This window comes from Chiloscyllium plagiosum, unplaced genomic scaffold (genome assembly GCF_037043375.1).
Source record: "Chiloscyllium plagiosum isolate Xiang-an unplaced genomic scaffold, Cpla_swu_hap1 HiC_scaffold_2, whole genome shotgun sequence".
In the NCBI taxonomy this organism is placed as follows: domain Eukaryota; kingdom Metazoa; phylum Chordata; class Chondrichthyes; order Orectolobiformes; family Hemiscylliidae; genus Chiloscyllium; species Chiloscyllium plagiosum.
Genome location: NW_028270140.1, coordinates 128,516,053 through 128,543,852, shown reverse-complemented (window position 1 = coordinate 128,543,852; position 27,800 = coordinate 128,516,053). Strand labels below are relative to the sequence as shown.

Sequence of the window (27,800 nt, the reverse complement as noted above, 5' to 3'; positions counted from 1 at the left end):
CTTGGTAAAAGGGACCCCTTCTCCTGCCTCAAATCTTCCTCCTCCACTTGGTAAAGGTGTGCCTCTTCTTTGACAAAAACTCCCAACCTCCCTCTGAGGACCCCTTCTTCCGCCTCCAATGATCCTCCTCCACTTGGTAAAAGACATGAGTTCAATGAAATCATGGCTGATTTGATAATTCTCAATTCCACTTTGCTGCCTTTTTTCTAATTCCTTGATTCACTTACTGATTAAAAATCTATCTCAGTTTTGAATATATGTAATTCCGCACCTCAACTGCCTTCTGCAGTAAAGAATTCCACAAATTCACAACCTTCCATGTGAAGAAATTCCTCCTCACCCTTGCCATCTTTACCTGGTCTAGTCCGCATGTGACTCTAGACAATGTAATTGACTCTTAACTGCCCTGTGAAATGTCCCAGAGAATCAACTGGTTCAATGGCAGTAATGATGACCTGAGCAGTGGTACCCACATCCCAGACAAGAGTAAAGACAAAAAGATAATAATTTACAGGGTTGTCATACTTCTTGCATCTCTGAAATCAGAGGCACGGGTGTGTCAATGTAACCCTGTAAGTAGTACCAGGAGATGACGACTTGCAAACAATGGTATGGCGCACCCCATTCTCTGTCGTTTTCATCATCTTGCAAGCAATGATGAAAGGTGTAGGATCCATGTATAAGAGAAACCTATTTCAAAGTAAATGAAACACAACATTTGTAAGCTCAGCTATGTATATAATTGAGTTAAAATATCATTTTCCTGACCCTGTGGTCTATTATGCAATATAAGAATGCTTTAATGACAAATAATTTTTATTGTTGTTACTTTGATTCACTTAAATAGTATGTAATATTGTAAAATTGGTTGCATACCTTGAACTCATTGGGATCAGGAGCAGGAATATACTTATGTACATCTTTGTAGTAAGTTGATTTCGCCTCATCATCTGGAAAATCAAAAGTCATTTGACGGCGGAAGAAGGGTTTGTTTTCTAGGCCAAACTTAGCATGTAATTCCTGTAAAAATCAAAAATGAAAACTCAATTGCAAGATGCTGATGTCATCATTCAAAAATATTATTTTACAAATTATACACATAGTTCTAGACTCAAGCCAAAAGTCCAACTAACTCTAATTTCTGCAATTTCTTGGGTGTCCTCACTATATCCACCCTATATGAAAGCATAGCCAATAACTGCTAGGCAGGGCTGTTGCTTAATTGATCATAGCTAATATGTACACCACATTCATTTCCATACCTTTGCTCATATTCCTTGATACATTTGTTTAACAGATATTTGGAATCATGGAGTCATAGAGATCTACAGCACAGAAACAGACCCTTCGTCCAACTCATCCATGCCGACCAGATATCCTAACCTAATCTAGTCCCATTTGCTAACACTTGGCCTCTCAACCCTTCCTATTCATTATTCCATCGAGATGCAGTTGTCTATCTCTGGATTCTTGTCTTAAACTTAAGCTTCCACTGCCCTTTGGGAGAATTTCATACTTCTGCAATTCAGTGTGTAAACATTGTGCTTCATAATTTTGCTCCAGAATAGCTTAACTCCAATTTTAACATTATGAAGAATACAGTATAAGAGTATATATATGAGGAGGAGAAAGCCAATTGACCCCGTAAGCCTTCCCTACCATTTCATACATTCATGGTTGAACTTGCACTTTAAATTTTTTTTTAATATTTGTTCATGGGATGTGGACATGACTGCAGCATTTGTTGGCTATCCCTAATGGAGTCAGCCACATTGCTGTAGACCAAGTAAGGATAGCAGATTGCACTCCCGAAAGTGCATTAGTCAACTCGGTGTTTTAAGTGACAATCTCCAATGTTTATATGGTCACCATTAGGCCAGCTTTTTATTCAATTCAATTATTCCAGATTTTGCCCTTGTGAGATTCAAATCCAGGTCTTTAGAAAACTAGTCCCAAATTCTGGATGACTTGTGATATCTCTGTTATGCCATCATCTCCCTTACAGATAAGTTTCATTCTATACTACCGCATTATCCCATTATTTATTAATTCCTTAAGGATCCAAAAATATATTCTTTATCTTGAATAGGTTCAATGACTGAGCATTCACAGCTCTCATTCACAGAACAGCTGATCTAATTGTAGCCTCACATTCACATTTCTGCCCACCCCAATAGCTTTTGACTCCTTTTTAGCTAAGAATCTGTCTACCTCTACCTTAGGACTGCAATGACTCGCCTCCACCATTGTCGGGGAAGAGAGGTTTGAAAAACTCCTGGCCCCCTCAGGGAAGAAAATTAGTTCTCATCACTGTCTTAAATGGGAGACTTCTTATTTTTAAACTGTGTCTCCAAATCTAGTCTGTACACCATTAGCAAACATCTTTTTAGCATTCACTCTCAATCCTCTCAGGATCTTAGATGCTTCGGTAAGGTCACTTTTCACTATTAAAACTACAATGGATACAGATGGGCCAGAGACCCGGGTTCAATTCCCGCCTCAGGTGACTGACTGTGTGGAGTTTGCACATTCTCCCCGTGTCTGCGTGGGTTTCCTCCGGGTGCTCTGGTTTCCTCCCACAGTCCAAAGATGTGCAGGTCAGGTGAATTGGCCATGCTAAATTGCCCGTAGTGTTAGGTGAAGGGGTAAGTGTAGGGATATGGGTGGGTTGTGCTTCGGCGGGTCGGTGTGGACTTGTTGGGCTGAAGGGCCTGTTTTCACACTGTAAGCAATCTAATCTAATCCAGATGTAGTCTGTCCAAACTTCCCTCATGAGGTAAAATTTTGCCCACTCATTTAACCTATCAACCCTTTTCAGACAATTTATGTCTGTCACATAACATGCCTTCCTACCTATCTTTGTATCATCAGCAAAATTAGCAATCATGCAATGTGATTATTCTCAGGGCGGTTGTGGCACAGTGGTAGTGTCCCTACCTCCGAGTTAGGAAGCCACATCTACTCCAGATGTGTTATAATATATCTTAACAGGTTGATTAAAAACATTTACATTTGGTGCCTTTATCTAAGTCAAATTGAAAATATCTGAGGCCCCTTTGGCACACCAACTATCACATCTTGCTAGCCTGAAAACATCTTGTTTCTATTAGTCAATCCTCCACATCATTACAAATAACACAGGCCAGAGAAGTGATGAAGTCCTAAAAATAGAACATTGGGAGTTAGAGAGCAAGTTAAAAAACAGGACCTCAAAGATATTGATCTTGGGATTGCTACCAGTGCCCCGTGAGTCAGAGTCAGACTCTAGGATGTTGTATTGCCTCAGGAATGTCATTGAACAATGCAGGGCATCATGAATGGGGGGTGATGAGTTAGAGGTCATGGTACATGATGGTACCAACGATATGGGCAAAGTGAGGAATGAGATCTTGCATTAATAATTCAGGGAACTAGTCAGTAGATTAAAAAACGGGGACCTTAGTGGTTGTAATCTCTGGATTACTATTGGTGCCAGGTGCTGGCGAGTTTAGAAGTAGGAAAATGGGACACATGAATGCATGACTCAAGAGATGGTGGTTGGGGGAGGGTTTTAGATTCCTGGATCACTGGGACTGTTTGGGGAAGCTGGAACTTGTACAATTGGACGGTGTGCACCTGAACCACACTGGGACCATATCCTTGCAAGTAGGTTTGCTGGTGCAGGGGGAGGGGACACAGAATATCAATGAAATAGAGACACATCATGCTACAGCAAAGGAAGCAAGTCAGAGTCAGTTCAACTATATTGAATGTCAAGACAGTAAGGCAAGGCTGGATGGTCTTTAATGCTAAAAATGTAATTGGTAAGACTGATGGGTTAAAGGCATGGATTGACACGTGCGAGTGTCACATTGTTGCCATTACAGAAATGTGGTTAAGGGCAAAACTGGTAACTCAACATTCTGGTACAAAGGATCGTTAGGTGAGACAGAGGAGGGTGTTAAAAAGGTGGTGATGTAGCAGTATTACAGCAGTCAATTACTGCAGTAAGGAGAGATGATACCTTGGAAACATCCTCAAACGAGGCTTTATCGTTAGAACTTAGGAATGTTAAGGGGGCACCTTACTGGGAGTGTGTTATAGATCTCCAAACAATCAGAGGGAAATAGAAGAGCAACTATGTAAACATTCACAGTTGTAAAGGTAATAATGGGGTAATTAAGGGATTTCAGCTTTCCCAACATGAATTGAGCTAGTCACAGTGTTAAGGGTTTAGAAGGAATGGATTTCTTGAAATGTTCATGGGAGTATTTTTATACCGGTACATATAAGTTCCAACAAGAGACAATGCAGTGCTGGATCTGGTTCTCAGGAAAGAAGCCAGACAAGTATTCGATGTGGTAATGGGAAACATCTTAGTATTTGCAAACAAAACACAGTGTGGTTTAAATTTGTTATGGAGAAGGAAAAAGATGGCCTGCAAAAGATGGATTTGGATTGAGAGAAGGCACAGTTTATTAAAATACAGCAGATTTGGTCATAGTTGATTGAGAACCTTGTGGGTAAGTCTACAGCAGAGCATTGTGGGGCATTCAAAAAGGAGTTGGGGAGGATACAGTTCCAACATGTATCCTTTAAGGGGAAATGTAGCAGCAGTAAGTTCAGAGAACCCTGAATGTCTTGGACAGTTCAGGACGGGATGTGGAAGAAGAGGAAGGCTTTTATAAAGTCCAAAGGAAGTGATTCAGCCGTGGCCCTAGAGGAATGTAGGAAGCGCAAGAGGAAACTTAAGAAAGCAATTTGAAAAACAAAAAGGGGACATGAAAAAGGACTTGTGAACAGGATTTGGGAGAATCCTACGATATTTTATGAAAAGTGAAATGGTTAACCAGTGGAAGAGTAGGGCCCAAAAGGGACCAAGGTGACAACCTGTGTGTAAAGCCACAGGATATTGGAAGGTTGTTGAATGAACACTTCTCCTCAGTCTTCACTCTGGATAAGGAAAGTGTAGGTAGGGAATTCAGGAAAAGGGACTATGAGGAACTTGCACAGCTTGACATAGGGAAATAGGGAGGTATTGGAGGCTCTGTCAGGCTTAAAAAAGAAAAATCCCTTAGCCTGGATGAATTGCATCCCAGGCTGTTGTGGGAGGTGAGGCAAGAAATTGCAGGGGCTCTGATACAAATTTATAATTTCTCTCTGACCACGGGGGAAGTGCCAGAGCACTGAGGATGGCTAATGGGGCTCCACTTTTCAAAAAGGTTGGTAGAGATGAACTGGGAAATTACAGACTGGTGAGTCTTATGTCAGTGGTAGGGTAACTTGTAACAGAAAATTCTGAAGGAAAGAATTAATATCCACTTGGATAGGCATGGGTTAATTTTGGATAATCAGCATAGCTTATTCGGAAGGAGGTCATGCCTAACAAATTTTTAACATTTTTTGAAAATGTGATCAAGTGTGTGGATGAAGGAAGTTCAGTTGATGTAGTTATATGGATTTTAGCAAAGCTTTTGACAAAATCCCACATGAGAGACTGTTTGACAAGGTTAAATTACATATAAATCCAGGAAATCTGGTGAGATGGATCAGAAACTGGCTTAGTAACAGGTCACAAAGCGTAGTGGTAGAAGGCTGTTTGAGTGAATAGAGGCTGGTGTTATATATATAAATCATATATATGAAAATGTGGGGGGAAGTTTTAAACAAGATTGCAGATGACACCAAGATTAGTAGCGTGGTTTATAGTGAATAAGATGGTTGTAGGTTTCAGGAATCTATAGACGGGTTGGTGAGATGGGCAGAGCAATGGAGATGGTACTTAACCCTAATTAAGTGCAAAGTGATGCACTTTCGAAGAAGAAACAAATGAGGGAATATTTAATGAATGGCAGGATACTGGGTAGTTAAGAGGAATAGAGGGAGCTTGGGGTTAATTATTCATGGATCCCTGAAGTTGGCAGAGCACTTTAATAAGATAGTTGAGAAGGCTTATGGGACACTTGCTTTCATCAGTCGTGGCATAGAGAGAGAGAGAGAGAGAGAGCAAGGAGCAAGGAGTTGTACAGAAAATTGGTTAGGCTACACCTGGAGTACTGTGTGTAGTATGGTTCCCTCACGATGGGAAGGATGCAATAGCACTAGAGGGAGCAAGGGGGACATACACCAGGATGTTTGGTGAGATGGAGAAATTGAGCTATAAGGAGAGACTAGATGGACTTGGATCATTTTCTTTAGAGCACAGTAGGCTGAAGGGGGGATATGATTGAGGTGTGTAAGATTATGAGAAGTATAGACAGGGTGAATATAGAGCAGCTGTTCCCCTCGGTTGAGGGATCAATCACAAGGGGGCAGAGTTTTACGGTAAAGGGCAGGAGTTCAAAGGGGATTCCCTCATTTGTTTCTTCTTCCAAAGTGCATCACCTTGCACTCAATTAGGGATAAGTACCATCTCCATTGTTCTGCCCAACTCACCAACCCATCTATAGCTTCCTGAAACCTACAACCATCTTATTCACTATAAACCACTCGACCAATCTTGGTGTCATTTGCAAACTTGTTTTTCACTCAGAGAGTGGTGGGAATCTGGAATGCACTGTCGGAAGGTAGTGGAAGCCAGAAACCTTACAACCTCTAAAAAGTAATTTGGATGAGCACTTGAAATATCACAACATTCAAGTAAATTAGGATTAGCACACCTATAGTAGTAGTTATGCCAGTGTGGACTTGATGGTCTGAAGGGCCTTTTCTGTACTGTATAGCTCCATGACTCTATGAGTAGAAATGGCATAATGTATCAGATGAACATATGGCTGTTTCAGATTCCTGGGGTATTGGGACATGTTCTCAGGGACATATCACCTAGTATATGCTGGGTTGCACCTGGATGGGATATCCTAGGGGATATATTTGTGAGTGTGGTCTGGGAATGTTTAAATGAGAGTGGTAGGAGGATGGGAACCTACACAGCGAGATGAGTAACAGGGAAATATGGACACAAACAAAAGACAATGAGAAATTAGGCAGGTGATTGGCAGAGAATTGAAAGGCTAGAAACAAGCAATCTACTCGGGATTATTTCCCTAATCTCATTTCTAAGTGGCCTATGTTCACTTTGATTCCCCTCTTCCTTCTTTATATATTTTAATAAGCTCTTGCTATCTTTCTTGTTACTACTTACAAGTTTACTGTCAAAGTTTATCTTCTCTTTTTTTTTAGTTGTCTTTTATTGGTCTTTAAAACTTTGGCTTTTCACTAACTTTTGCCACATTGTTTATTTTTTCTTTCAATCAATCTGATGCTATTCTTAACTTTGCTAGCTAACCATGATTGGCTTATACCCTTTCTAGAATCCTTCCTCCACATTGGAATATGTATTTGCATCAAATATTAGCTATTTTCTTAAATAGCTGCCATTGATCTTCAGCATAAACAGCCGACATCAATCCTTAACTCAATTACACTTATTTAAGTGTATCGTAGATGTTTCTGACCCAATTTCATCCTTCTCAAACTGAATGCTAAATTCAACCATGTCTGGTCACTGCTTCTGAGGGGATCTTTTACTCTGACAGCCCTTAATAAGCTTGCCTCATTATACATCAGATCAAAAATAGTCTGATCCCTGGTTGGATCCACAGCATATCATTCTAGGAAACTGTCCCAAATGCACCTTATGAATTCTTCCTCATGGTGTGCATTTGTAACATGTCCAAACAGGTTAACATTCAACCCAGAAACTGACATGCCAGTGGCCAGGGAAGGGAAGAGCAGGTTAATCTCCAGCTAAGCATGCTTGATGCCCTTCAAGCCACTGCCTCCAGTGACAAGCTAGCAACTTGTTTCAGGAAAATCTATCTTTGAAAAGAGATGTAAGCATGGTTTTTGCTTTCTTTGTACACTAATAGATATATGAAGAGAAAAGTAGACAAACTCATGGGGACCGACTGTTTAAATGGGAATATTGTCCAGGACTCCAACCGTACTTTCCGTTGCAGTTCCAGAGCTTCATCACTGACTCCAGCAGGAAATATTACTGTAGTAAGAGACATTTTCTCTGGTAATTCGAAGTGGAATGTTTGCGGCTGTGGAACAGTCTTTCCTTTTGTATATCGCTGAATGCAATCACTCATTGCAGATACCTGTGTGGTGACTGATTCCACAAACTGATCCTGTAGCCTGTCAAAAACAAAAACATTATAAATGCATAACCTTACTTAATAACTGGATATATACTAATGCTACTTGACAAGAAAAAAATTATTTTATCTCAACACAAAATTGGGTACAAAAGCATTTAGTTTCCCTAAAAGCTGCCGCTCTCTCCAGAAACATTTAAAGCGTTTAGAATCAGTAAACAGGGATTTTATGGCTTATTTTCCCTCATTTTTCTATCAAATTCCTCAACTTCAAAGTTCAACCGGAATTCATTTAAGAATATATGTTTTAAAAACGTTGATGGCAGTACTTATAACTTATAATACTTGCAGCTTTTATTTTAGATTTTCAGAATTTCCATGTTTTCTGAAATCCATCTATACCTATCTAAAAAAAGGCAGGTTTTGATACCAGGAACTGGATTTTTTTCATGGAGGTTGAGCTTTTTCCCAATGTCATGACCTCACCTCCTACCCTGCAATGCTGTCTATGGCATATTCCTGATGGAAAGGGCTGGAATAAGGACAATGCTTCCCACAGCAGGCTTGAGGTGCAAGTGGATGGTAGGTAGGCTTAAAGCCCCATTGTCATTCACTAGGACTTCAGGTCAGTTCTCTCTCCTTACTCTCACTTCTCTCTCCTTACATACCTTTCATGCCTCAAGACCCTTGTGCTCCTTTTAAACCCTGTCCCCGACATTCACCTTCCACGTCCACTCATTTGACCATAGCAAATGGGGCGGCACGGTGGCACAGTGGTTAGCACTGCTGCCTCACAGTGCCAGAGACCCGGGTTCAATTCCCGCCTCAGGCGATTGACTGTGTGGAGTTTGCACGTTCTCCCTGTGTCTGCGTGGGTTTCCTCCGGGTGCTTTGGTTTTGTTGGGCCAAAGGGCCTGTTTCCACACTGTAAGTAATATTAAAAAATCTAATCTAAAAAATCTAAAAAAAATCAAATAGAAGGAGGAGTAGGCTATTCAGTTGCTTGAGCCTGCTCAACCAAGCAACCAAATCATGACTCATATTCTACCTCCATGCCATTTTCCTGCAGCAATCACAACATATCCTTTCCCATATGTAGAAATTTATTAACCTCTGTACTGAATATTCACAATCACAACTTACATAACCTTCTTGGGTTGATAATTCCAAAGATCACCAGCCTCTAAGTGAAGAAATTACTCCTCAACTCAGTCCAAAATAGTCTCTCTCTTACTCTGAGGCACTTACCCTGATTCTGGATCGTCTAGAAGAAAAAGTAATTCTTGAATCTATCTACCTTATATACTTATGTCAGAATTCTGTATGCCTTAATGAGATCATCTTTCATTCTTCTAAATAAGATAGTCCCCTTAATCTCTCCTCATTGGCCAATACTGTCATTTCCAAACTCCACCTTGCCAGGGATCAGTCTTTGTTGCCCTATCTATTGCAAGTAATCCTCCACAGGTATGGAGGCAAAGCACTGTTCATAAAACTCCAGGTACAGTCTTACATTACTTTATCCAGTGCAATAGGATTTCTTTACTGCTGTACTCATAACCTCTTGTAAAAAAAAGATAATAAGTTATTTACCTTCTGAATTACTTAATTCACCTGTATTTTTGCATTCAGTGGCTTATGAATAATGACATGCCACTTCCAATCTCTCATCATACCCAGTATCCACCCTGTATAGTACTCTTGAACTCTATCATAATATTGAGTTATCTTGTACACCAAGGACAGGCTTTGAGGAGTAAGGAGTTAAGTTACTACCGAGCCTCTGACTTGCTGATCTAGGCATCATATGCATATGGCTAGTCCAGAGTCTAAAAGTGTAGTGCTAGAAAAGCACAACAGGTCAGGCAGCATCCGAGGAGCAGGAGAATCAACATTGCAGGCACAAGCCCTTCAAATCGAAATGTCTCACTTTTCGACTCGGGACTAACCATATGCAGTCCTCATTTTCTCCATATGGCTAGTCCAGTTCTATTTCAGGTCAATGTGTTTTTAAAAACCTATTCAGCATTTATTACTCATCTGCAATTTACCCATATGACAAATAAGTGTCCAATTACGTTGCAGTGGGTTTGGAGTCACATAGGCCAGACCAGGTAAGGATGGCAAATTTCCTTCCTTACAGTATGTTTGTGAACCAGATTTTTATGACAATTGACAAGTGATTGCCATTAATTTAGTTTTCCTTAATTTCATTTTTAATTTCAAATTTTTATTGAATTCAAATGTCACTTTCTGCTATTGTGGGATTTGAACATGTATCACCTGAACATCGACCTGGTATGATTTATAACCAGATGAACGTGAGGACTGCAGATCCTGGAGATTAGAGTCGAGAGTGTGGTGCAGGCCAGGCAGCATCCAAGGAGTAGGACAGTCAATGTTTCGGGCAAAAGCCCTTCATCAGGAAACTAGCTCAGGGATATTATCAAGAAACTGGAATAATATTATTAAGGGATTCAGCAATGGCAATCCATTAAATATCAAGGGAAATAATTAGATTCTAACTTCTTTGACAACACTCAAGAGGCTTGATACCATCCAGGACAAAGCAGCCCATTTGATTGGCATTACAACCACAAGCATCTGCTCCCTCTTCTATTGACGTTCAGCAATAGCAGTGTGTACTATCGACAAGATGCACTGCACAAATTCTTAGATAGCACCTTCCAAACCCACAACCACTTACATCTAGAAGGACAAGGGCAGCAGACACACAGGAAGACCACCACCTCCAACTTCCCCTCCAAGCTACTAACTATCCTGACTTAGAAATATGTCACCATTCCTTCGCTATCGTTCAATAAAACTCCTGGAATTCCCTTTCTAATGGTATTGTGGGTTTATCTACAGAACATGGACTGCAGCGGCTCAAGAAGGCAGCTCATCACCATCTTCTCAAGGACAATAGTGGTAAGTAATAAATGCTGGCCAGTGAGCAATAAGCATATCCCACTAGTGAGAAAAGAGATGATTTGTCTGAAATTTGTAAAATGTGAATGTTACTTGACATTATTAGCTCAAGCCTTGATGTTGTCCAAGTCTTACCGTATGTGGACATAGACTCCTTCAGTATCTAAAAAGCCACAAATTGGGGGCTGAACCTAAGACACTATCCTGAGAAATCATTGCACCAATTACCTTGATATTAGATGACTGACTTACAACCACCTGAACTATCTTTCTTTGCTCTTGGTATGATTCCAACAAGTGGCGAGCTTTCCCCCTCATTCCTATTCATTTCAGTTCTGCTGGAGTTCCTTGATGCCATATTCCATTCAATGTGGCCATAGTGACTTCGTCATTTGAGTTAGCTCTTTTAGTCATGTTTGAATCAAAACTGTTATGAGTTAGGAGCTGACTGGTTCTGGCAGAACTGGAATTAAATGTCAATGAACAGGTTATTGCTGAATATGTATTGTTTGATAGAATTGTCAGTGACCCCTTCCATCACTTTGATGGTAGAGCAGTAATTGGTTAGGTTGGACTTCTCCTGGTTTAGGGTGCATAGGTGTGCAAATTTCGATATTCCCAGTTAGATGCCATTTTTGAAATTATACTGGAACAGTTTTACCATTAGCACAATTAGTTTGGAGTGTAAGTATTCAATGCTATTGCCAGAATCAGTCCAACTTGTCCATGCCGGTCAGAAATCCTAAATTAATTTAGTCCTATTTGCCAGCATTTGGTCCAAATCCCTCTAAACCCATCCTATTCATATACCCATCCAGGTGCCTTTTAAAAGTTGTAATTGTACCAGCCTCCACTATTTCCCTTGGCAGCTCATTCCATACAATCACTCCCCTCTGTGTGAAAAGTTGCCCTTTAGGTCACTTTTACATCTTTCCCCTCTCATCCTAAACCTATGCCCTCTGATTCTGGATTCCCCTACCCCAGGGAAAAGACCTTGCCTATTTACCCTATCCATGTCCCTCAGGATTTTATAAACCTTTATAAGGTCACCCCTCAGCCTCCGATGATCCAGGCAAAACGGCCCCAGCCTATTCAGCCTCTCCCTGTAGCTCAAACCCTAGCAACATCTATGTAAATCTTTTCTAAGTCCTTTCAAGTTTCACAGCATCCTTCCTACAGCAGGGAGACCAGAATTGCACACAATATTGGTGTCTTTAGTCCTACAATCTTTGTAGTATTCAATGCATTTGGCCATTTCTTAATATCCTGTGAAGTGAATCAAATTGGCTGAAGACTGGCATCTGTAATGCTTGGGTCCTCAAGATCAGGCTGAAATGGATCATCCATTTGGCACTTCTGGTTGAATATGGCTATGAGTCTTCACCCTTGTCTTTAGTACTCTCGCATTCAATGAGATCATTTCTGATCTGATAATTCTAAACACTAATTCCTTGCCTTTCCCGACAACCCTTCATTCCTTTACTGATTTACAAAATGTCTGTCTCAGCATTGAATATACGTAATAAACTGGTCTCAATAGTTGTCTATGGTAAAGAATTCCACAGATTCACAACCGTCCGAGAGACGAAATTCCTCCTCATCTCTGTACTAAATTTGCAAATCCTTATTCTGAGATTACACCTGTGACAATGCAGCTCTTTTAACAATGTTATTCTATCTTTTTTTTTCAAGAGAGAGGTCATAAAGGCAGAGATGCCAAACTGTCTGAACTGGCTACTTTAATAATGGCTAACAAATGCTACCTGTGTCAAGAATCAGAAAAGGCTTTCAGGTTTTGTAGAAAACACTTGTGCAATGAAAGGGGATTGGTCAGTTCTCTCAGTTCAGGGATTTTTCTTGTTCTAGTTTGGTTTAGTTTTGAAGATGCTAGTCAAAGAAAGCTGCTGGGTAAAGCGGTTCCCTGATTCAACAAAGGTGTTCTGGCTGACTCTCTCTCTCTCTCTGACATCTCTTATGTAAGAACCTGTGTTTAATTTTACCTTTTTTGCCAAGCGGGTGTTTATGGAGATGTTGCAGGAAATTTGAACAGCATCATTAAGTTGTGACAGAGTTGCTTGGGTTTTCAGATAGGTTGTTATTCTATACTCGTTCTTTTTTGCTTTGTTTTATTCGGTAATCTGTAAATAAATTGAGTGGTTTGACCAGCTGCATCACTCCTGGAATGTCTGCCTTACACCTGCTTAAAACAACTAGGAAAGTTAGGGTCAGGCTACCCTCTTGAAATATTTAGAGGAGGTCTGGCCTGGTCCTAGAATGTCCCACAAAGGGAAACAACTTTTCCACATTTATCCTATAAAGTCCACTAAGAATCTTGTATGTTTCATCAAATCTCTCCTTGAGGATGGGGATCATTGTGTTACGTCCTCCTACAGCCATTTGTTTAATTATCTACAAAAATTCATGACCAGATGTGGCAGGATTATATAACTTAGATCAGTTGTTTGCGAGATCTCTTAGCTCTGTGCATTGTATCATACTTCCACTGTTTGCAATTGAATTAATCCAGTGTCGTATTTTGACCTGGTTGATACCCTGAATTTTAGGTATGCCTATTGCTGCTTCTGGCATGCCCTTTGCACACTCCTAGTTTGATAGTAATGTTAGCATTCAGGAGATGTTCTCCATGATATTGCAGATTCTAGTTCAAGGAAGTACTGCTGTCCCAGTTTTAAGATGTTAGATCTGTTAGAAATCAAATTTCGCATTGTGGTAGTGCCAGATAATATGATGAAGGGTCTCCTCAATGTGAAAACAATGCTTATTTCCAAACCACTATGCTAGGTCTATCCTGCAAATATTTTTATGGAAAGACGATACTGTTAAGCCTTACTGAGCTGAACCCATTTGTAACTTTGAAATTAAGCCAGATGTTCATGATGAGATTCCATTCACAACTGCATGAACAAAACCTCCAGAGTCGAATACCTTAAGTATCTGAAATTATCCCCGAGCTCAAATGTATCTTTCAGCTTTGTAATAGGAAACCAGATGATTGAATTGCATTTCAAAGAGCTCAGCCATCCGATCAAGCTTTGTAGTGGGATGGGGGAGGGGGTCAGAAATTCATCGTTATTGGTGTTTCTGACCACATCCTCACTGGTGCCAGCCACCACTTAGCCATTTAACATCCTGCTGGCCATTAATTGGTTTTTTTTTAGAAGAATCCCTACAGTGTGGAAACAAGCCCTTCGACCCAACAAGTTCATAATGACCCGCCGAAGAGTAACCCATCAAGGCCTATTCCCCTACTACTCTACATTTACCCTAACTAATGCACCTAACCTACACATCCCTGAACACAATGGGCAATTTTAGCTTGGCCATTTCACCTAACCTGCACATCTTTGGACTGTGGGAGGAAACTGTAGGAAATCCATGCAGACACGGAGAGAATGTACAAACTCCTCACAGACAGTCACCTGAGATATGGAATCAAACCCACGTCCCTCATGCTGTGAGGCAGCAGTGCTAACTACTGAGCCACTGTGCAGATTTCTACCCTTTAGTCAAGAAGATGCTCCACCTCAAAGCGCTTCCAACCTATATTTCCAGTAAGGGATTAAATGGAGCACTCAAAAATTGGAGACCCTGGGGGAGTCCCAATGGGGTATGAGGGCCAATGAGCTATGTACTGATGTTTTTTCCTCCTGAGGCCTAAACAACACAACTTACCAGGTCTATCATCATCTCTGACCTCAAGATAACCTGAAAATTGAAGTCAGATGGGTACAGCCGTTAACTGGGTATTAATTAAACACTTGCAGATCTCAACTGAGATGAGAGTGGATAGGTTGCCTTTGGTGATTGTTATAGGTCAAGGGTGATTTATAGAGCAATGGAATAGCCAACAGGGTTATTCTATTGCCTGCTGCCATCTGCACACCAATGGGAAGGTCCCGTTAAATTCTGCCCAGGAAAACAAAAGTCAGGGTTGAAATTAAATGAATAGGTCAAAACAAAATGGTCAGTTGATACAATCAGAGCTGAATTTCAATACTGTTTAATGCAGAAGAGCACAAACCTCGTGGCTATTCCAATGCATCTAGAGATAGAAAGGGAAGGGGATGGCTCTGGTCATGCTGGAGAGAGATATAGGGTCTTTGAGGAGTCAAGGACGAAATCCAGAGTGACCAAGGGACTCACCCTGTGTGATGAAACAATGCAAACTGCTCTGTCAAAAATTAATGTGCATTTTCAAGAAAAGGTCCCTCAGTTTTAGATAATTGGTGCCCAGCAGAGGGCATCAGCAAGTGTTGTTCCCGCTGACAGACTCTCTTGTTTCAGATCTCCCTGTCTCCTCCCACATGACTGACATCTCTTGAAATCCCATTCCCATCATCAGTCACTTGATGCCCAGATCCTTCAGCAATCTTATGCCTTGGTTAAAATTCCAAAAGAACTGCGGGTGCTGGAAATCAGAAACAAAAACAGAAATTGCTAGAAAATCTCACCAGTTCTGGCAGCATCTATGGAGACAAATCAGAGTTAATGTTTCAGGCCCAGCGACCCTTCTTTAGAGCTGATTGTAGCGAGGAAAAAGTTGTTTTTTAATGCAGAAGATCGGGTGGCGGTATGGGTTAAGGAATAAAGGATAGGTGGGGATAGAGCCCAAAAAGAGAGAAACACAGTTGTCGACAAAGGAGTGGATAACGGTCATCCTAGGAGAATGAATATCTGCTAATAGGGACTATTGTGGCCAACATTGAGTGGTGTGTAATAGAAGGCCATGTGATAACAAGACCTGGTGTGTAGGGTTGGGGGGAAGCTTGGGAAAAAGTGCTCAAGCCCTAAAATTGTTAAACTTTAAATTGAGACCAGAAGGCTGAAAAGTCCCCAAGTAGAAATTGAGGTGCTGTTCTTCCAGGTTGCGCTGAGCTATGCTGGAGTACTGCAGCAAGCCTGAGATAGAGACATTGGCCAGGGAGCAAAGTGGCGGCAACTGGCAGCTCAGGGCTTTTTATTGCAGACAGAACATAGGTGTTGTGCAAAATGATCACCCAGCCTATGCTTTGTCTCCCTAATGTAGAGGAGACCCCATTGTGAGCAGCAAAGGCAGTAGACTAGATTGAGCAAAGTGCAGGTAGAGCACGGCAGCACCTGGAAGATGTGTCTGGAAGTTGGTGAGGAGGGAAGAAGTAAACAGTTAGGTGTTACACCATCTGCGGTTGCAGGGGAAAGTGCCATGGGGCTGGGGGGAGTGTTGGAAGTGAAGAAGGAGTGGACTAGGGTGTCCAAGAGGAACAGTCCCTGCAGAAGGTTGACAAGGGAGGGAAGGGGAAGATGTGTCTGGTGGTGGCATCCTGCTGGAGGTGGTGGAAATGGTGGTTAAAGATCATCTGGATGAGGATGCTGGTGGGATGATAAGTGAAGACAAAGGGAACCCTATCATTGTGGGAGGGAAGAGATAGGGTGAGAGCAGAACAGATGTGGTGGAAATGGAGGAACTGGGAAAATGGAATAGAGTCTTTACAGGAAGCAGGGTATGAGGATATATAGTCAAGGCCACTGTGGGAGTCGGTTGGTTTGTAGTGCGAGGTGGATATTGGAAGCAAAATTCATAAACTTTTCCAATTCCAGACAAGAGAGTGATACTTGGTACATCGATGATTTCATTGATGCTGCGAGCAACCAATCGAGTGACTGACAGTTCTCTAGTCACAGCATTACCACCAACAGAATTAGAGAAGGTAAGATTCAGAGGAGATTTGATAATGTTGTTCACAGTCATGAGGGCTCTGGACTAAGTAGACAGGGAGAATGCAAAACATTCACTTGATACATTTGGCAAATGTGCTGTACTTCTACTCAGCATTTGCAAGTTTCTTTAAGAAAGAAACTGGCTCCCTTCAAACTACTTCGAAAAAAGAAAAGAGGTAAATGTAATATGATCTTTACTTGGGAATCATTTTAAAAACCAAACCAAAAATAAAGAGCAATGAGGGAACCCTGAGAGAGTCATGAGGTCACTGAACTTCTTTTCAGCTGATGCTGGATCTTAAAAATTGTCAGAAAAATTCTGTCTTCTTTTAAGCTGTTAGCATGTTATTAACAATGCCATTTTTTTCAAGAAGAACTTCTAAAATGTCTAAATATAATAAGTGCATTGTGTTTCTTTGGATTACAGACCACACTTTCCAAAGTTGAAGGAGGAGGTTTGTCGATATATGTCAATCTTTGCTGGGGGTTTTCAAATGGATCTCACACTTCACCTTCAACATTGAAAATATAGATAAACATAGATGTTCAGGAGTCAGCCGACAGCAGTTAGAGCAAACTTAAAATTCTCCAAAAAGTATTTCAATAAATGCCAATGTTAAAGAAATGGAGATGTGTCTTTCCAGAGAAGGCATTCCATTGGCGCAAAGTATCTAGCATAAGCCACAGAATGAAACTAAACAAGAGCATCATTAAAATATTTAGCTAAAGAGATTATGGAGGCACTGTGTTAAGAAATATCTTATCAACAAGTATTGATGACCGTCAACTACATTATTGCACTGCTAACATAGTAAATTAATTCAGAAATCACTCAGCATTTTGGACAATACATACTTTCCCAATGGTTCCTCTGGTTTTGCAAATACTAGCGTATCGATAGGAAGAGTCAGCTTGAAGTGCCCACGTGACATCTTATTGTGTTGGACAACCATTTGTTGAACGGTACCAAGGTGTGCTATCTGAAATTGCACCTCCATGTTTACTATTTTCTGTAAGTTAAAAATAGTTATACAGGATTTATTACAGGATTTATTTTAAGTTATAAGGTTGGCAACTTCTAAATAGTCTGCGAACATAAGGTCAGCAGATAACAAGTGAATCACTCAGATAATCAAACTGGAAGGCAGGCCCTTAATCTACAAAAGTATTTGAAACTTAGAGCCATAGAGTTATATAGCATGGAAGTAGGCCCTTTGGCCCAACTTGTTGATGCTGACCAGGGTTCCTAAACTGAACTAGTCCCATTCGTCTGCATTGGCATATATGCCTCTAATTTTTTCTATCCATGAACCTGTCTAAATATCTTTTATAATTATATCTGTTATGGTTATACCGACCTCTGTCACTTCCGCTGGCAGCTCGTTCCATACACGCACCACCCTTTGTGTGAAAAAGTTGCCCCTCAGGTCCCTTTTTAAATCTTTCCCCTCTGATCTTAAACCTGTGCACTCTAGGTTTGGACTCCCCGACCTTGAGGAAAAGACCTTGGCTATTCACCCTATCCATGCCCCTCATGATTTTATAAATCTCTACAGAGCCACCCTCATCCTCCTATGCTCCAGGAAAACAATGTCCCAGCTTATCCAGCCCTTTTTATAATTCAAACCTTCCAGTTTTAGTAGCTTCGCTGTAAATCGTTTTTAGATCTTTTACAGTTTAATAACATCCTTCCCATAACAAAGAATATTGCTGGTGTGCTTTTGAACACCAGACTAATGTAATCTAATAATATATGTTTAGATCAGAGTGGTGCTGGAAAAACACAGGAATGATGAAGGGCTTTTGCTCGAAACGTTGATTTTCCTGCACCTCGGATGCCGCCTGACCTGCTATGCTTTTCCAGCACCACTCTGATCTAAACTCTGGTTTTCAGCATCTGCAGTTCTCACTTTTGCCTCATCTAATAATATGGCAGAGCACACGTCTTACCATTAGAAAAGGGAAATATACTACCAGTGTCCTCCCCTTGTGTTCCAAGAAAGTAACATAAATTGTAATCTGAGCAGATGCCGAAAAGGGGCATATTTATTGACATTTCTTTGCTCTTCCTTCCTGAATGAATGAATTTGCTTTGTTCTATTCACTGACAAGTCAGTGAACAGGAACAAGTCAGCCTGTCTTGCTCTAACATGATGTTGCTGACTGCCCCTGTAGAACTGTTATTCTATCTCAGGTATCTCCCTGCATGCACACTTTCAAGGAATAAAACAAAAAAAATGGAAATATTACTGTTTATGTAGCTGGACTAGTAATCTTTATGCATGGTATAATGATCTAGAGACTTAACATTGAGGTAGCATTTTGGCACATTGTGAAATCAAACAGCCTTGCAAAATTGAGTTCAGTGGGAATCAGGGAAAACTCCGCTTGTTTGATATCTGATCTAGCACAAAAGAAGATATTTGTAGTTGGAAGCTAAAAGCCTAAGTACTAGAACATTGCTGGGGGAATTCAGGATAGTACATTTGGCTTAAGGATCTTTAGCTGCTTTGTTATTTATTAATCATTCCATCATAAGATCAGAATTGATGATTACATATTGTTTAGCACCATTCACTACCTTGGACACTTCTGGACCTATGCAGACAGACCTGGACAAGAAAATAGTTTTAGGCTAAGTGGCAAGCATACTTTAACCATACAAGTACTGGACAATGACATTCTCCAACCAGAGAGAATTCACCATCTATCATATTCATTAATGTCTTTTAGGAAAGTAAAACTGTTGTCCTATTGTAAACTGCCTCCATGTGAATCTAAAATCAAAGCAATGTGATTGACGATTAACCACCTGCCTATTTCCATGCTTTGTAACTCTATGGCTCTAACTCATCCTTAGCAACCAAATATCCTAAATTAATCTGGCCCCGTTTGCCAACATTTGGCCCATTTCCCCCTAAACCCTTCCAATTCATGTCCCCACCCAGATATCCTTTAAATTTTGTAGCAGCCTCCACCACTTCCTATGGTAGCTTGTTCCATACACTCCCCACCCTCTGCATGAGAAAGGTACACCTTAGGTCCCTTTTAAATTCAAGCCACTCAATTGGATTAAAAGTGACAACATGTCTTATAAGAATAATGAAAGCAGATGGACAACGTTCCATTGCCACAATCATTGGGCACAACAGAACCCAGTCAATCTTGCAAAGCCCTTATCACTAGTACCTGGGAATTACTGCCAAAATTGGGGGAATTGTTGCATAGTCAAGGAACATCCTTGCATAGTTATACTCAGTCAGTCATACATTACAAGCAATATCTGAAACAGTACCATCCATAACAATCCTTGGGGTAAGTGTGACCTACCAATAGAGGTGACAGGACAGTGGATAGAGAATCATAGAGTCTTCACAGTGCAGAAAGAACCCATTTGGCCCATTGAGTTTGCATCAACCCTAAGAACAGCATCTCATCCAGACCTAGCCTCTGAGTTGGGAGGTGAGAACCACTGGGAATCCTTAACTTTGATACTAGATTGTGTGAAGTCTCATGGATTGAGGTGAAATAGTGTGATTATTTTGAACTTCAGGGAACTGTGAGACGTAAGCTACATGATCAGTGTGTGATCAATGGGAAATAAATACTGCTTACAAAGCCTCCAGTCAGCCTAATTTTTCTTTATAAATGAAACTAACAAGGAATTGGATGCACTGATCCGTTCAGTTAATGTTGCGGCCTGATGGTTCCTGATGTAGGGTTTTTGCCTGAAACGTCGATTCTCCTGCTCCTCAGATGCTGCCTGACCTGCTGTGCTTTCCAGCACCACACTCTCAACTGCTGTTCCTTTATGTCATTACACAGTGTCTCATCAGAAATACTTGTAAAAGCAAAAAATGTTTCAATGCAAAAGTTATAAAATCTACATGCCTACCAGAGGTAAAATCTTTAACGATTTCTGTTGGGAAGCCTTTTTAAGTAAGTCACTGACCTCTGGCCTGAAACAAAAATTGTAAACTGATAAGGTAGGACAGAAATAGAGCCTGACTCTTCACATTCTGGTATCTGGTACCATCATATTGACATCAATGAATTAAACAAGACAGAGACAGAACTATTCAAACATCTTCAGTTCTATTCATACAAAAGATATGAGAAAGATATGAAACTCCAGATTTCTTTTTTGTTCAGTCCATCAGAATGAACAGACCACACACGTTGGACTAGTGCACTGCTGGGATGCAGGTTGCATGGTTATGGGTCTAATTTTCTCCATCAAAGGCTTGTTTTGCTGATCTAATACTGTATGAAGAGACTGAATTTACAAGATATATAACACATTCTACAAAATTCCTGTAACAGAGTTAATCAAGTTCAAAGCAACTGTGATGCTTTATCAGAACTTTAATGCTCAGGAGTGGTATTGAACATAACAAAGGACAAATTAAATTGGATTTGTGTTACCTTCATCCCTATTTTACAACAGTGATGACCTGACTACACTTTAAAAAGCTTTCAATGGCTATAAAATGGGATATCTAAGGTTGTAAAAGGCATTACATCAAGTCACAGAGTTGTACAGCATGGAAACAGACCCTTCAGTCCAACTCATCCATAGCAACCAAATATCCTAAATTAATCTCGCCCCGTTTGCCAACATTTGGCCCATTTCCCCCTAAACCCTTCCGATTTATGTCCCCACCCAGATATCCTTTACATTTTGTACCAGCCTCCACCACTTCCTGTGGTAGCTTGTTCCATACACAGCCCACCCTCTGCATGAAAAACGTACACCTTAAGTCCCTTTAAATCTCTCCTCTCTCACCTTAAGCCTATGTCCTCTAATTTTAGACTTCCCTACCCTGGGGAAAAGGCATAGATTATTCACCCTATCCATGCCCTTCATGATTTTATAAACTTCTATAAGGTCACCTCTCAGACCTTTTAATGGACCTCACAAATTTTAATGACGATCTCTCTCCCTCTCTCTCTGCACCTTCTGTACGGCAGTAACACTATGTTCTGCACTCTGTTCTATTACCCTGATGCACTTTGTCTGGTGTGATCTGCTTGTATAGCATGCAAAACAATTCTTTTCACTGTATCTCAGTACATATGACAGTAATAAATCAAATCAAATCAAATCACAACAGAACTGTGAGGGAAGTTATTAGTTTTGGTATAAAGGGACAGTTGAAATATGGATACAAAATTGCCTGAATGTTAGAAAACAGAGAGTAATGAATATTTTTGGGCTAAGGGAAGGTTTGTCGTAGAGCTCCCCAGAGGCCAGCATTGGACTCTTGCTTTTCCTGATATATATTAACATCTGGATCTTGATGTGCAGGGCACCATTTCAAGGATTACAGATGACACAAAACCTCGAAGAATTGCAGAGGACAGTGTGGAATTCCAAAAAGACGTTGATAAGTTGGTGGTGCGGGTGAATAGGTGACAGGTGAGGTTCAGTGGAGAGAAGTGTGAGGTGATGTACTTTGATAGGTAGAACATTAAAAAACAATAGTGGTACAATTCTAAAGGGGGTGCATGAGCAGAGGTACCTGTATGTACATATGCACAAAGAATTGAAGGTGGCAGGAGAAATGGAGAAAGCAGTTAATGCATGATACTATATCTCTGGTATTATTAATAGGGGCATAGGGAACAAGAGCATGGAGGTACAAGAGCATGGAGGTGATGTTGAAAATGTGCAAAATACTTGTTAGACGTTAGCTGGAGTATTGTGTATCGTTGTGGGTGCCACATTATAGGAGAGATATGAATACTTTGGAGAAAGTGCAAAAGCAATTTATAGGGATAGTTCCAGAAATGTGAACCTTCAGTTGTGAGGATAGATTGTAGAAGTTGGTATGTTCTCCATGGAGATAAGAAGGCTCAGAGGGGATTTGATAGAGCTTTTCAAAATCATGAGCAGGCTGAGCAGTTAGGGAGAAGCTACTCCTGCCCATGAAAGGAGCAAGACAAGAGGGCATAGATTTAAAGTGGTTTGCAAAAGAAGCAAGGGTGATGTAAGAAAAATACCTTTTTACACAGCGAGTAGTTAGGGTATGAAATACTTAGTTTGGAAATTTAGTGGAGATAGGTTCAATTGAGGCATTCAAGAGGGCATTGGAAAATTGTTTGGATAAGGAATGATGTGCAAGGATATGGGGACCAAACAAGACATTGGCTGTAGATAATGATGCTTATTTGAAGAGTCAGTGCAGGCATGATTAGCCAAATGCTCTTTCTGAGCTGTAATAATTTTATGATTCTGTGAGTACTCAAAATGTCAATACAAACAGAGTTCTACTCATTTGTTCTTATCTCAAAGTGAAACAATGTAATGAACCCTTACTCACCAGGCATAGATTATATTGATTGCTGATGAACAATTTAAAGCCTAGGTAAATGCTTTTCCATAAAGAATCTTAATGGCCAAGATGAGGAAACATCAAATAAAGTCTAGCAATTCTGCTTTGGTTTCTTCATAATTAGTGATTAGCAAGTTACTAGGTTTGTTTAGTATCAATATTTCAAAAAAAGTCAGAAGCTAAGTGATGACCTTCTCTCTACTTATCATAAATAAGCTCAAGTTATTTCTATTAGCTTCTGAATTATATTTGTAAACACCTGCCCATTATTTTATTATTATATTACTGAGAATATTGTTTAGCTCCAGACACAGCTCAAATCTGGAAGAATAGAATTAAGGGTGATATGTTCAAACAAAATTCCTATTATTAAGTTTTAATAAACGCACTGTGCACTTTAGTGAAGTCCTTGTAGAGTGTGTACTGGAACTAAGAACATTGACTGATGGAGTAAGGTGGTATTTACCAGATTCATGGAGACATGAGAAATACAGGCAGGCGAACAGTGTTCAGCTCCGTAAACTTGCCCTGCCATTCAATTAGGTCATGGCTGATCTAATTCAATTCTATTTTCCTGCACTTTCACCACATCACTTGATGTCATTACTGACTTGAGCGTACTCAATGATTAATTCTCCATGGCTTCCTGTGGTAGAGAGTTCCACAGGTTCATCTCTCTCTTAGTGAAGGATGTAGTTGACTCTAACTACCCTCTGAAATGGTCTGGCAAGTCTTCAGTTCAAGAGTAACCAGGGATGCACAATAAATGTTGGCCTTACCAAAATAACCCACACCCCATGAAAAAACATTTTTAAAAAAGTAATTTCTCCTTATAACCTGTCTAAGTGGTCTATCCATGTATTTATTTATTTGTTTATTTATTTATACATTTCTTTCTACTACTTACGTAACATAGTTTAAGATGTTCTTGCACTGAGTTTCTTCTTGCAGTTGTGTTGGATGTGTACTGGCATGGGTTTTGGGCCACATATACAATGGGCTACCAAGAAAATTCAGGACGAAAGCCTTTGAATCTATCTTAGACAACAGGTCATTCATGGCTTCCTTAAAGCCTGCTTTAATTCCTTCTTCTGAGTTCAATGAAGATAAAGAAAAGAAGGTTGTAAATGCAGTTATGCCTCGAATACGTTTTCAGTAATGTCTGTACTAATAAACTCGCATTCTCATGTAGCTATGTAAATGGCAAATTGGGCATTTTGAAATATTAACTGTGGGCCAAACCAAACGCTGTGACACTGCAACAGAATTTAACAAGCAAGCATTACTCTGCTGCATCTGCTCCCAGGAGGATCAGTTCTATGAGAGAACATCCTCAAATGCTACAGTTTCTCCTCCCTCATGGTTGATGATGCCCTCCAGTGCATTTCCTCCAATTCCTGCACCACCGCCCTTGAACCCCACCCATCCGATCACAACAAGGACAGAATCCCTCTGGTTCTCACCTTCCACCTCAACAATCTACGGATCCATCGCATCATCCTCCGCCATTTCTGCCACCTACAAACAGACCCCATCACCAGAGATATATATTTCCCTCCCCACTCCTGTCAGCATTCCGGAGAGACCATTCCCTCCACAACGCCCTTGTTAGGTCCACTCCGCCCACCAACTCACCCTCCACTCCCAGCACCTTGCCCTGCCACTGGAAGAATTGCAAAACCTGTACCTGTACCTCTACCAATGTCATCTACTGTATCTGGTGCAACTGATGTGGTCCTCTACATTGGACAGACAGGACGCCAACTTGCGGATCATTTCAGAGAACATCTCTGGGACACCTGAACTAAACAACTCCACTGCCCAGTGGCTGAACACTTTAACTCCCCCTCCCACTCCACCAAGGACATGCAGGTCCTGTTCCTGGATGCCGCTAAACCCTAACCACTCAACGCCTGGAGGAAGAAAGCCTCATCTTCCGCCTTGGGACTCTCCGACTACACAGGATCAATGCGGATTTTACCAGTTTCCTCATTTCCCCTCCACAATCTTATCCCAGATCCAACCTTCCAACTCGGCCTCTCCCTCTTGAATTGTCCTCCTGTTCATCTTCCTTCACACCTATCTGCTCCACCGTCCTTTCCGACCTATCACCTTCACCCCCTCCTTCATCTACCTATCACATTCCCAGCTACCTTCCTCCAAGCCCCATCCCCATTCCATTTATCTCTCAACCCCCTTGGGCCACAAGCTACATTATTGATGAAGAGCTTATGCTCGAAACATCAATTCTCCTGCTCCTCGAATGTTGCCTGACCGGCTGTGCTTTTCCAGTATCACGCTCTTCGATTCTGATCTCCAGCATCTGCAGTCCTCACTTTCTCCTGAATCAGATCGTGGCCAGTCTCTGCTAGCATTGATCCAGAATATTGTCAATTAAGTAAGACAATAGCATGATTAGATGCAACCAAGAAATAGAAGTAAAATATTCATAGTATTATTATTGGGCAGTAAGATTTCTGAGAAGTCACTCAGTTGATAAAGACATATTTTATAGTCATAGACTCTTAGAATCATATAGCAATGAAATAGACCCTTTAGTCCAACCAGTCCATGCTGACTATGTTCCCAAACTAAACTAGTCCCACCTGCCTGTGCTTGGCCTACTTTGTCTGGTAGTTCATTCCACATATGAACCACTCTGTGTAGAAACAGTTGCACCTCATATCCTTTGTAAATCTTTAATCTCTCATCTTAAAAATATGCCCCCGCCATTCTCATGAAAAGACCTTTGTCATTCACCTTAGCTGTGCCCCTCTATAAGGTCACCCCTCAACATCCAGATCCAGTGAAAAAACTCGCAGTATTTCCTGTCCATTTTTGTATCTCAGACCCTCCATTCCCAGCAACATCCTGGTAATTGTTTTCTGAACCCTGTCCAGTTTAATAATATCCTTCCTTTCACAGGGCAATCAAAACTGCACACAGTACACCAAAAGAGGCCTCACCAATGTCCTATACAACCTCAAGAAGGCATCCAACTCCTATATTCAATGGTCTGAGCAATGAAGGCAAGCGTGTCAAACCCCTTCCCAACCACCCTGTGATGCAAATGTTGCAAATGACATTTCACAAATAACTTTTCTTAAATCATGGCGTGTGAACTACATGCATTGAAAAATAGCTATTTCCTAGGGAATGAATTTCAACAGAAGTATTGAGAATTTCAACAGGACAAAATCAAGATAACAAAAAAAAATTGTTGAGCTTGTCTTACAAAATTTTAGGGCAGAAAATCTCATTGCTTAATGCATGCTAACTTATTCAATGATAGGAAAGTCTGTATTGATAATGTAGACCAGATTAACATAAATATTAAAGCAATTTACTCACCATCTGTTTTGTTGATGATTCCTTCCAACTGAATTCCTCCCTTTATTCGAAACAATATATCTTCAATATCAATTGGCAGCTGAAATACATTGTTTGAAATAAAGTAATCCACGTATCTAAATAATGTATCGAATCTGCTGCTCATGTTACACACTTGTTTATTTTACTCATTCATGGAATGTGAACATTTATGTACAGTTCTAATTTGTTTTATACTTTGATGGCATCTGTGTGTCAATGGCAAAGTCTGCATTGGTATCCATCCCTAATTGTCCTTAAGAAGATAGTGGTGGGTTGCTTGAACAGCTACAGTCTATCTGTTATTGGTATACTCACAGTGCTGTTTGAAGGAGTTCCAGAAACTTGATTTGGTAACATTGAATGAAATCTGATATATTTCCAAGAGAGGAGGGTGTATGGCTTGGAGAAGAACTTGCAATTGGTAATGTTGTTGTGCATTTGCTGCCTTTTCCTTCAAAATGTACTGGTCATGTATTTGAAAGGGACTGCCATAAGTGCCTTGGTACGTTATTGCAGTGCATCTTGTAGATGTGTTTGGGTGGTGAAGGGAGTGAATATGGATATGGCAGTGATTACACAGGATACTTTGTCCTGGATGGTGTCGAGCTTCTTAAGTGTATTTGAAACTGCGCTCATCCAGGCAATTGGCGAATATTGAATACCTGCAACAAATGCAGCCATTATTCCTTATGCCAGGTATGACTCCAAACAAAGCAGTTTTTCACTTGATTCCCATTGAATCCAGTTTTGTTAGGAATTCTTGATGTCATTCTCCACTGCTGTTTTTGATGTCAAGCGTAGTCACTATCACCTCTCCTCAGAAATCCTTCTGACCTACTCTTGTTGCCACAGTACTTATATGACTGGTCCTGTTCAGATTTTGGTGAATACTAACCCAAGAACATTGATAGTGGGCATTCTGCGAATTACATGCCATTGAATGTGAAGGGGGTTGTTTAGATTCTGTCTTGTTGGAGATTGACATTTTCACATAAGGGCTTTAAGATACCTGAGCAACCTTATGGTAAAATCATTGGGTTTCTTGTCACAGGTATAAGTAGCTAAGTGCAGGCAGAGTCAGTCATGTTGATCAAAGATGGAAGATCATTAAATGTAGATAACTGTTTCTTAATAATGTGACAGTAAGCTTTGAATTTGGTATCTCTCAGATTAGCATGGATAGTTGTTTCCGATGTTAACATGAAGTCAAGTTTGACAGCTACCTGCGTTTGAAGACAGTTTGCCCTTCCCTCGACCAGCATTGTCTTGAAACCAAATTCTCAGGTGAGGTCCTAAAACCATGGGACAAATGAGTATTGCCTGACATGTATCGCATGAGCTCTATTTACTAAAAACTGAATGTTGT

General features: G+C 40.6%; 1 protein-coding gene across 1 annotated transcript; it reads right to left on the bottom strand.

Moving 5' to 3' along the window:
• Window positions 1-519: 519 nt before the first annotated feature.
• On the bottom strand, window positions 520-26,558 carry LOC122556142 (ufm1-specific protease 2-like). Its single transcript, XM_043702637.2, has 7 exons — window positions 26,414-26,558; window positions 23,970-24,153; window positions 20,623-20,686; window positions 17,583-17,737; window positions 7,926-8,118; window positions 877-1,020; window positions 520-690 (listed from the first exon to the last, which is right to left on the bottom strand). The coding sequence occupies exons 1-7, from the start codon at window positions 26,556-26,558 to the stop codon at window positions 520-522; spliced, it is 1,056 nt and encodes a 351-aa protein (XP_043558572.2).
• Window positions 26,559-27,800: the final 1,242 nt, after the last annotated feature.

Excerpts from the sequence above, each read along its gene's own strand:
- LOC122556142 (XM_043702637.2), bottom strand. The coding sequence starts at position 26,558 with ATGAGCAGCAGATTCGATACATTATTTAGATACGTGGATTACTTTATT. Across the intron at positions 8,119-17,582 it reads CCAGAGGAACCATTGGGAAA|GCTACAGGATCAGTTTGTGG; the intron begins GTATGTATTGTC and ends TGTTTTTGACAG. Across the intron at positions 691-876 it reads CTGATCCCAATGAGTTCAAG|GTTTCTCTTATACATGGATC; the intron begins GTATGCAACCAA and ends ACTTTGAAATAG.